This window comes from Amblyomma mixtum, chromosome 8 (genome assembly GCF_055824585.1).
Source record: "Amblyomma mixtum isolate Tamu chromosome 8, ASM5582458v1, whole genome shotgun sequence".
Classification (NCBI taxonomy): Eukaryota; Metazoa; Arthropoda; class Arachnida; order Ixodida; family Ixodidae; genus Amblyomma; species Amblyomma mixtum.
The window spans coordinates 99882553-99894298 of NC_143019.1; the positions used below are offsets into that span (position 1 = coordinate 99882553).

General features: G+C 50.2%; 1 protein-coding gene across 1 annotated transcript in view; it reads left to right on the top strand.

Moving 5' to 3' along the window:
- LOC149333714 (uncharacterized) overlaps positions 1–10356 on the top strand; it is a 28319-nt gene extending 17963 nt beyond the window's left edge. The window contains exons 8-9 of the mRNA XM_089557785.1: positions 6598–6673; positions 10164–10356. Coding sequence (XP_089413911.1) covers positions 6598–6673; positions 10164–10356 — 269 coding nt within the window. The remainder of the gene's footprint in view (positions 1–6597; positions 6674–10163) is intronic.
- Positions 10357–11746: the final 1390 nt, after the last annotated feature.

Sequence of the window (11746 nt, forward strand, 5' to 3'; positions counted from 1 at the left end):
GTCTCTCGATGAGTAGAGATGCAGGGATAAAGGGATGGTGGTGGTGAAAAACATTTATAATGCAATAAATATTTACAGAGAGGTGATTGGGGTAGGCCCTATTGGCCCTTTCCCCTAACAATACTAGGTGGAGCCCCTATTCCGGGGCCCCATTGGCAAGCAACGCCGCCCGCGTCCGGTGAACCAAGGCCTTTTGGGTCTTTAGGTCCTGACAGCCGAGCAGGGCCGCCTCCCAGTCCTCTCTGGTAGGGTTGGGGTTGGGGGGGATGGATGGGTTTGATTGACACGCCCAAACCATGTGGAAGGTGTCAGCCACCTCCCCACAGAACTGGCACGTGCCATCAAAGGATGCGTTGAAATGTTTAAGTACCGCCGGGCACAGTACAGTGTTAGTAAGAATTTTGATGAGGAGGCGCTCGTCAGCGCGATCCAGTCCCTTACAAGGGGCCGGGTAGCGCCGGTGCTCCTCCTTGTAGTAATCGGTGATGTGTTTGAATGTAAGGGCCAGATTGTCTGATTGGGAGTAGGCGCCCAAGGACAGGGAGATAGCCCGGGGAGAGAGTGCGCGGGCGGCCTGGTCGGCCTGTTCGTTTCCCTGGAGGCCCTGGTGACCGGGGGCCCAAATCAGGTTGCGTGGAGTTGGATCTTCGCATCGGCAGCTATATTCCAATATGCGCCAGGCAAGCGGTGGAGCCCAGCCCAACTCATAGTTCCGACAGGCCCCTCGCGAGTCGGTGATGATGTGTTTCGACTTGAGAGTAGTGAGAGCAAGAGCAATGGCAATCTCCTCCGCGTGTGTTGCGCTGTAGGCTTTGAAAGTGAGCCCGTTGACTGTGTTTGTGTTGTGTACGACTGCGGCCGTGTACCACACCCCGTGGTGTGGGCCGGCAACGTCCACGTAATACACATGTTGTTGGTTACCATAGTATCGCGCCAACGCTTCCGCGCGCGCCTGGCGACGACCGCTATGGTCTTCTCTGGACATGTTGCGGGGAAGGGGTCGGACCCGGAGGGCGCGTCTCCAGGGTTCTGGCACTCTCTCCCTTTCCTCAATATGGTAGTCATGTTTGATGTGTAGCCGGTCCAAGAGGCGGCGACCGGACGTGGTCTGTGCAAGACGCGTGTATTGGTTGACTAAGTGGGCTTCTCGAAGCTCCCGGAATGTGTTTACCACGCCCAAGGCCAGAAGTCGCTGGTTGGACGTGGTGACCGGGAGGTCGAGAGCCCGCTTGATGACTTTCCGGTGGATGACCTCCAGTTGGTCATCATCATGTTTGCGCAGGTGCAAGTAAGGGGTTGAGTAGAGGATTCTACTCGTTACGAAAGCATGGGCAAGCCGCAGTGCATCCTTGCTTTGTAATCCGCCCCGCTTGTTGGAGACCCGGCGGACCATGCGGCCCACCTGGTCTCCCACCGTGCGAAGTTTGGCTAGGGTGGTGTCGACTCTGTGTTGGTGGTGTATGAAGAGACCAAGGACGCGGATCTCCTTGGACTCCCTGATCGGTCCCGAGGGGAGACTGATGCAAAGCGGAGTTGTGTCCCGAGGGGAGGGACGTATGTGCACAAATTCTGATTTAGATGGGGCGCACTGGAGTCCGCAGCAGGCCGCGTAGTCGTCGACTAGGGTCGCCGCTGCTTGCAGGCAGGATTCCATGTGGCCCAGGTTACCTTGCGTGGCCCATATTGTAATGTCATCCGCATAAAGAGCGTGATGTATCCCGGGCAAAGAGGACAATTTAGAGGGAAGATGAAGCATTGCCAAATTGAAGTGGAGGGGAGACAGGACCGCGCCTTGAGGTGTTCCCCTCGAGCCGATGGTGTATGGCCCGTGTTCCGCATCTTGTATGCGTATGTAGGCTTGACGGTCTGTAAGAAATTGTTTTATGTAGTTGAATGTTTTGTGGCCACAGTTGGTGTCACTGAGGTGGTCCAGGATTACTTCGTGTTTGACGTTGTCGAATGCGCCCTTAAGATCCAAGGCCAGGACCACCTTGTCGTTGTGGGGACATTCGACAGGATCTAAGATGTCGTGGTGAAGCTGCAGAAGTATATCCTGTGCAGACTTGTGAGGGCGAAAACCGAACATGGTGTCCGCGAAAGTGTGCAGTGTTTCGAGGGATAAAGGGAATACTTATGTACATTTTATGTACAGCAATTTACAATAGACACAAGTTCAGGCACTAGAGACAAATTGAACAGCAAAAGGATAAACAACAAAAAGGGTGGAACTGGCTAACACTAGGGGAGACCCCTACTCGGCGTAGCCGAGGATGCATAGCATCTCACCTTAGCGCAGAACCCCCGCTTCCGGCTCCGGGGCCCAGTTTTAAAGCCCTAAAGGCCCGGCCCACATTTCGTAGCTTCCAATCATGTTGCACTGCTCACATGATTGGTTTACCGAGAGCATGGTCAGCCCTCCAGCTTCCGTAGGGGCAAAACGCCCTTTCCACAAACACAAACGCACGGTCGTGCCAGCACGTGCGGAGTAGAACGTTCTCTCCACCACAAAATAAAAATAAAAACAAACACAAATACACATTCGTGCCAGAACGTGCGCGAATCGGTTCCGCGGGGCGGGTGGACACCCGTACTTCCCGGCGCGTTCGCGAGCGGCCGCGTTCCAAGAAAGGAGACGCTCCGCTTTGAGTGCCCCTAGCCGCGTTCCAATGACCCCCGCAAACGCTACCGATCCCTTACACGCCCTTCCCAAGATTCTACAAAGGGCTCAAATGCCACTTTTAGAATTATAACAAAGGGATTGGTACGGGTCACAAAACCACCCTGTGGGTGACATGCCGCAGCTACACCACGAACAAAACCAAAAACAAAAAAATGCACACGGGCACCAACACAACATTACGCAAAATGCACACTTAAATACACACAGTGGCATGCCTGCGGCGCGCCGTAACACACCGTCCAAGTTGGTGCGTTGCACCCAGTTCACCACCTCCAAGTAGACACCCTCGTCCTGCTCGCGAACGAGCACACACACACACACAGACACTCGCAACTTGAGCGTTCAGTAGCACTCGCACGACGTCCGTAAGTGGCCACGTGATCCTCCTTAGTCGCACCGAGCGTCCTTGTGTGCGTTCGAGCCACTGCGCGTCTCAACACAATTAACGCCTAACTGCCACTCGGCTCATTAAGCTGGTGCCACAGCGAGGCAAGAACTCAACAGCTGGTGTCCTCCAGGATCAAACACGTCATGATCCTCTATAGGTCCAAATCTTTGACCATGCGACGCCCCTAAGGGCACGCTCTCGTCGCCGCGCCCGTACGGACCGCGTGCTGCGTAAGGAACATATCTCTTGCCTAGTTCAAGTGTAACAGTGCGGCCGGCCTTGCTAAACATAATTTGGCGTACCGCAGCACGGAACGTACTGTTCCACGCGCCGACATTCACTGTGAAGGCTATGCGCCTGTCTCCTGGTACTTTGGAGCGTTTGGAGCTATTTGCACCGTTCCTGCACGGGCAAACATTTAAATCGCCGCTCCCTGCTTGATAGACGCTGGCCGGCTTCGTGGCATCGTCTGCTGCACGAGCTGACTCGCAGTCGCTAGACCCGAGCTTGCCTTGCGGCAAGTCGCCACTCATTTCCGGGTACTCAAATGACCTGGCCGGACACACATCGGGTGCGTTCCACAACTGTGCGGCGCTCTGCGCGGTCGGCCCAGCAGGCCCACCTCCGCTCTCTGCCTCGGATGAAGGGCTCTTGCCACCAGTAACGCTACTTGGGCACTTCATGCCCTATGGCCGACACAGTGCGTGGTTGCGGCAACGCTAGGTTTCCTGCTGTCGCTAGCTCGCCGATCTGACGTCTATCGTCGCTGGTCGTTTCTCGCTGAACCAACTGCTCTTTTTCGCAGTTTGCCTGAGACGGAGTTTTTATTCCTGAACTCGCGCCCTTGTCCCTGGTCTTATCTGGGGTAGAGCTAATCTCTGCATATTGATCGTTGCCCTGTTTGTTGTCGCACAGTTTGGTCTCGATCGCCCCCAGATGATCTGACTCGGGCTGCTCCCTTTCCTTGCTAGCCACCCGCGGTGGCGGAAAAGCTGTGATATTTGCGCGCCCTTCAGGAATCTCGTTCTCACTTCCTGAAACATTTGCGGCCTTTCCTAACGAAGATGCGTTCCCGTATACCGGCTGATTGCTTTCAGCGTCCTCACTGCTGTTTTCGTGACCTGTGCATGACAAGCATAAGGCTTTACCTTCCAGCACGGGTGGCCTCTCCTCTCGCGACTCGGAGCACTTGTCCCTCGCTAGTTCACTAGCTCTCCTAGTCTCTTTCAGCTTAGCCAGCTCGAGCTCTAGCTGCTGGCGCCTTGCTTCTAATACCTCCAAGACGCACTTAACATTCTGAGGTTTTTCCTCGCGCAGCGGCGCCTTTCCTCCATTCACTTTCGCAAGTTCAGCCTGAAAGTACGCTAAGCGCGCCTTCGCTAATTCCACTCGGTACCTCACGTCGAGTGAGGGCCGGCATGGATAGCCCTCCATACCGCCGTCTGTACTCCTCAACTGTCCTACCGGCTCGAACACATGCACAGGGACGCTAACAATGCGACGAAGGAAACTCACAGTTTCGATGCGTCGATCCGCATTGCCAGCTCCTTGGCTTCGCAGTCCACCGCCACTTTCACCGGACGCTCCGATGAGCTGTCGCACGCCGCTGGTCCTGTGCACGTTGTCACTTGCTGCGACCCGCCGGTGACCGTCAAGTCCTCGACGCGCTGCTTTCCTTCACCGGACGCGGTCTCGCGTCGCTGGACTACTGCCGTGGTCCTTGCGTCCTTGCCGCCGTCTCTCCGCAGGTCCTTTCTCGAACGCTGCTGTTGCCTGATCGTCGCCTTTCTCCCTGCGTCCAATCTTCTTCCTGCGCCGTCTTCCGATGGCCGCAGGATCCTGTCGGCTGCGCCAGTAAAGATCAGGTTCTTTATCTTCCTTATTGCACCAGGGGTGCCCCGCCAGAGACGGTTGGTTCCAGCTGAAGACTGAAGATTATTTCTTCGCACCAGGGGTGCCCCGTCAGAGACGGTCTTGTGATCAGTTGAGATGCAGGGATGAAAAAAGGCAATAACTGAAGATTTATATACAAATATTTACAGAATATACAAGTTAGATACAACGGCAAAAAGACAAACAACCAAAAGGCGGAACTGGCTAATACTAGGGGAGGCCCCTACTCGGCGTGGCCGAAGATGCGTAGCATCTCACCTTAGCGCAGAACCCCCGCTTCCGGCTCCGGGGCCCGGTTTTAAAGCCCTAAAGGCCCGGCTCACATTTCGTAGCTTCCAATCATGTTGCACTGCTCACATGATTGGTTTACCGAGAGCATGGTCAGCCCTCCAGCTTCCGTAGGGGCAAAACGCCCTTTCCACAAACACAAACGCACGGTCGTGCCAGCATGTGCGGAGTAGAACGTTCTCTCCACCACAAAATAAAAATAAAAACAAACACAAATACACATTCGTGCCAGAACGTGCGCGAATCGGTTCCGCGGGGCGGGTGGACACCCGTACTTCCCGGCGCGTTCGCGAGCGGCCGCGTTCCAAGAATGGAGACGCTCCGCTTTGAGTGCCCCTAGCCGCGTTCCAATGACCCCCGCAAACGCTACCGATCCCTTACAGTGGTATACACAACAAATTGTAGATTAATGAAATCTAAACAGCCTGGTTTTATGACAGAAGTGCCACGAGCGCGGTTAGCGGCTGGGCGTATCTAATCGAAGTGCGGTGAAAACCTATTCATCCTTCGCAGCCATCTGTTGTAAAATAATAAGGCAACTTCATTATGCTCAAAGTATTTTCGGGCATAAGGTTGAAATAATGAGAGCGGGCAGTTCAACATTTAGAACAAATGTGTTTGCGTGCAAGCAAACTGGCTTTTGTGATGCAACCATTTAGCCCTCTATTCAGAATGCGTTGGAATGTGTGCATAGCTGAAATGATTACATTACTACATGCGTGCTGCTGAAAACCTTTTGTGCTTCCGATAATTATGTGGCTTCAATTTCATTAACAGGACTCTTGAAATATCGTCGTCTTAGACTCCTCGTCTTTCTAGCTACCTGAATTGCCAAAAGCACAGCATTTATTTCATTACATGTGCTAGTACAAAATTTTTGTGATGCACTGGGTTTGCGGCGTTAAGGGTATAACGGGATAGCGTTAGTGCGTGCCGGCAGTTGGTCTGCTTCCCTATCAGGCACGCACATTGTTTCCTCATTATTTGAAAGACGACGAGACAGCCATATAAAGCACCAATTTAACGATGATGAAGGATGGTGCCTGCGTAGCCTATGGTTAGCAGGTCGGAGTGGTAAGAGTAGCATCAGTGGTTGATTCCCTATTTATTACTCGAATTGTTTCAGCGCAATTCATTTAGTGTGCCTAATGACATTTGAGTCATGTTTCGACCATCTAATCAGCACTTTTTTAGTGTTTCTTTACTTTTCAAATCGACGTGACGTAGCCAAGTTTTCGAACCATCCGAATTTTGTGCTGTCAACACCAACGGAACTCTCAAAGCTGTCATTTTAGAACGACTTCCGTTCTATACGCCAAGAAAGAGACAGCTTTAACATTTAATGCAGATACCTACTTCGTGGCGGCGCCGACAAACAATCCGAATGTGGAGGAGCTCACTTACCTTATCTACGATGGAAACAGGTAAGTAACGCTGTGGATGGCCTAATCTTTTTTCTTGAGTTCTAGTAGACTCCGGACAGTTGGAGCGGGCTCAGTTCATGCAGTTTCGAAGATGAACTATCAGTTACAAGAGAAAGAGAAGTAAGAAATGAGTGCGGTATATTTCAACACCGGTAAATGAATTACACTACGTCACTTCTGATCAACCCCACCAAGAGCAGTTCTGCTGTGTTGCAAAGTTTTCGGTTCATCATTAGAAATTTATTCAGTCTGTGTCGTGATTTGGGGTGTGAAAATGGTAAATAGTGCGGTGTAGTGAGAGCTGCGCCGTGTCTGAGAAAAAAGTTGTTTTCTTGCACGAAGCGAATTCAGTCGTATGGTGTAGGCTCGACTTAACCATTCCAAAAGTGCTTCAGCTGTGCACCCAGCAGCAATCCAATACCCGTAAACTTGCCAATTTAACGTTTTGACATTCACTCTGCTCTGCCCAAACAACCAATGCTGATTTTGTTGCCACAAAGTAAACAAACATTCACTAATACCGCTCTGCCACCCAACGTTGCACCTATCTTCTTCATAATATAACTCTCAGTTCTATTACTAATTCTGTAAGGCAATTACAACCCCAAATTTGCGCGTTCATATTGGTTTCGGGAGGGATACTAATGCTATGTAGTTAATGCTTATTATAACGCACTGATAACCAATGCGGAACACGAGATTGCGCTCTTTCAGTCTCTCTCGTGTGTTTTCCTGTGTGTGTCTTTTGTGCGCAATTCGTACCTGCAACGAGATTGCCGTTAGGTACACTATTCCTCTATTTATTTTTTCTCACGTGCACGTGTGTGCGGAAATGTAATATGGCCCACCCCACATCCACACTTACATGCGTGCTAAAAAGCATCTATCCGTTCTTTTGATTTTTAAATACCTTAGTTTTCTTTCAAGCATGCTCACTAAACATTAAGAGTGATCATTACACTCGAGAAAAAAAGGTTTAAAGAGAAGCATTGAAGTGCTTCTCCTATCACACTTTTTTGACAACGTGCTTTCATCTGCAGTAGGTGACCGCAAAAACAAAAGAAACAACATGGCAGTTCGATCTGTAATGAATATTTAAAGGACTGCTGTTAGTACTCTTTCTGAAAACGTTATCGCAGCACCAAATCGAAAGGGAACAGAAAAACTGTGCGGCAGAAACTTATCGCTTGAATATATTAGCTGCTATGAAAAGAATTCGGGACGCAGTTTATTGCTCTTTCCAACTGCGACTTTCGGCGCACAAAAGAGCTGAAGGCCATGTATGATAATGCTGAGTTTTCTCAACAAAAGCTTGTGCTAGTGCTATTTGCGTCGTAGTATGCTGTAGTGATAGATGACTTCATTGCCAAAGCATGCAAGAAGCAGGCTGGAGTCCAGGCAGGAAGCGAATATACAGTAGGCTAAACGAATAGAAGGTGAAGTTATCAGTAGAGTTTGTCGTAAGGAACAATTTACGTATCACGAATACCTTGTTCCGCCAAAAGGAGAACAGGAGAACAGAAGGTGACGGTAAAAATGAAATAGACTTCATACTGAGCTATCAAACTGGCACAGTGGTGGATGTAGAGCTCATCGAAAACGTGCAATGTAGGTACCATAGAATGCTATGGTCTTAATTAGTTTGGACCTAAAGCGGAAAAGTCAAAAATTACTAAGGAAGAAGTACACCAGCGAATGAACGGTAGGGAGGCAAATAGCAAAGTGCAGTATATGACTGCAGAATAGACAATCGGATGCAATCGAGGGCGACGACCACACTGTTCAAGCAATGAATGATTATGCTACAGTTATGAGTACGGAATCCGCTGGAGACGTAGAGGGTACGATGGTTAGACAAGATAGCGGCCACCTCTTATATGAGACCAAATATCTGAATATGAAACGCGCAATAATAAGAGCCTTTAACCTCACAGACGGAATATAACTGGCACAGCTACGAGATTTAATCATTAAACGCAAGGTAATCGACATAACGAAGTATAATGCGTATACAGTTCAACAGGCTCTATAAAACGGAAGTAGCCAACAAGCAGTAAAAGTGAGCTAAGCGTAAGCAAAAATCATATGCATGCGTTAAGAGACAAGCATGATAATGTCACTATACATGGTACACTACAAAACCGCACTGCACATCATGAACACAGAGAAGCGCACACTACGCAGCCTAAGTGGCCAATCGTTCGTCCTTTCATGCAGCAGCAACGCTGCCAGCGCTGCCTTTAAGGAGCAGGCGCAGAGTTCAAAGTTTTTCTCACTCGCCCTCTCCTTCCGGCCTGCACACTCCGCCTGAGCCGGCAGCCACTTCCGCATCAAACGCGCAAAGACGCACACGTCCGTGTGAGCGCTTTCCTAGCACGGCAGTAGCACTAACACAGTATTAGATTTTGCTGAACTGGCTCCCACCATCCCTTACCGATTCCATACTGCTCCCCTTTCTGCATATGCAAATACCAACCTACACAACCCTGATGTCAGGAGGGTTGGCACGAGACGCTGCGGCGCTAAAAAGCTCGTTGCAAGTCTTTGTGCAACCCACGTATAATTCGATGCTTCGCATGTTTTTCGCTGCCTTGCCCCGGTGAATTTTCAGATCACCAGTCCCTAGAATATTATTTAAATACATCTTGCTCAATAAGTTCTGACGCCTACCGCTCATGGGATTATTATAAGCATTTAAGGGGTGAGCGCGGAAACTCTTTAGTCAACAAATTATGGTTTTCTCCAAGAACAACAGCTAATTGAATTTGTCAGCGGAAATATTTAAAACAAAACGGAATGTCGCGAATCGAAACAGCAAGCATTTAGTCAGTTTTGCCCACCAGGTTTCGATTTAATGAAAACATTTGCTTAAGTCTTCTAAGCAACTACAAAGCCAAGGGCCGCACAGCATATTGAGCATGAAATGGATTCAGCTCCAGTTCTCGGCGAGCCGTGGTGGACCGTAGTGCCGGTACGGGCGGAGAGCCCGCAAGCGAACGGAAGTAGCTTTGACGAAACTTTCAGTTCACCAGGCCTCTCGTGCTACTTGCTGCGCTGAAGCCATAGCAGCGCATTCGTCAATAAGGTATTTTTGTGGTCCTGCGGTGGGCGAAGCTACCGCGAGGTGTTCAAGAGCCTAATTTCTCTGCAACGCGAGGGGCGGACTCACCGTCCTGGTTGCGCTTGATAAGCAAGACGACAGCGCTGCATGAGTTGGCGTCATTAGAGCAGATGAAAGACTATTCAATCTTTGCGTTTTCCTGAAATCAGGTTCACATTTTGCTACGAAAGGCTCAAAATGTCGTGGCATTGATTCTGTCTGATGGCCAGATAGCTCTTTAGGGTTTAATATTAAGTAAAGCGAGTTCAATGCGTACGTGTCGCAGAACCTTTCTCGCAGCTTGAACGAATAGTACAGATGTCACGTTAAGGAAAGGACGACTACTAGCAATAACGATGTAAAAATTGCACTGGCGCCTTGTCCACACAGGATGGGCGAGCTGGAGAGCTACAACGGCACGGATTTGACCATCCAGCTTCCTGAAGGCTGCCATTGGAGCCAATTCAAATGGTTCGCAGTGTTTTGCGTGCAGGCACTGTTTCCCCTTTTCGACGTAGATATCGACAGATCGGCGTCTCATCAAGTGCCCCTTCATAGTCAGGGGCCTGGTTTTCGTCCATGACCAGGAGAGGCTTTCCGCACGTACAATGGAACGCTTCCAACGAAGGCAGAGACTCTTAGCAGTACTATAGGCATATATATTACTGCCCTCCATGTGCTGCACTTGTTAATAAATTCTCTACTGCACTATGTTTCGCTGTTTTATTTTTTTTTACAATATTGGCTAATAGGCTCCGTGTACAGTGTGTACCAGGTGATTTTTTGAGTACATTTACGAATATTGCGAAACCTGGAACTATTGACAATCACGTATTAGCGTAAATTCCGGGAAGAGCAAACCATAGCAGCTATTCAGGGCGTTCAAGAATGGGTTCGCTGCATGAAGGAGAAATACGACTGACACGCTAAACAAATCGCGGCCTGTGATGAGGCTCCGGAGGTGAATCAGCGCCTCTTGAATCTATAGGATGATCGTTCGGAGCCTCACTAGACGCTCCAAACTCCTAAGCATAACCGCCGCCTCAAACTCCGCCGCACCCAGCTAAGCAACAAAATTCAAGCCTACGCTATAGAGCCCACTACTAGCGCCTGGCGTCAGATTTGTGACAACCTGAACGGCCAACTCGGCAATGCCCGAAGATGGAACCTAATCCAATACCTCATCGACACTGATCGCACTAACGAACACCAACACGATCGAACGAATCCTGAACCTGCCACGCTCGCAGAGATCGTAGACCGAGTGTGTGCCCGATATGCCGGCGACCCCACTTCAACGTTAGCTCCCCTCTCCAATTACTGGGAGCCAGGCAAACCACAGCTAGACGCTCCGGTAAGTTAGGCCGGGGTCTTCGAGATGGCCCGATCCTTCAACAAGAAGACTGCCGCAGATTGATATCAACTCACGAAGGAGGTCGTCCGCAACGCGGGAGACGAGCGAATCCGAGAAATGACTCGCTAATTAATTATGATCTGGGAGATCGTAACGATACTCCGGGATTGGAAGCACGCAGAAATAACAAAAATCTCCAAAGCAAGCATGCGCCTAGTCCGAAAAAACAAGCGGCCCGTTTCGCTTGCGTTGTGCATGGGTAAATCGTTTTAGTGAATCGTACATACCAGAGTGACGTAGCAATAGGACTTCGAGAAGCTGTTTTCGGACACAATGTTCAGGTTCCGGAAGAAACTCACTGCACAGGACATCATTCTCCAATTCAATGGGGATATCCTGGACCACATCTCATCGAAAAATGACGGAATAATCCTGGCCGCAGACATTAATGGAGCCTTTGATTACATCAGCCACGCGGCTATCCTCACCAGCCTCGGAGACCTACGATGCTGACAGAAAATGTTCCGCTACGTGTGCAATTCCCTCACTGACCGAAGAATCACCACCAGCGTAGGCGGGCTCCAGCCTTACGAACGGCCCTTCCCGCTCAAAGGAACCC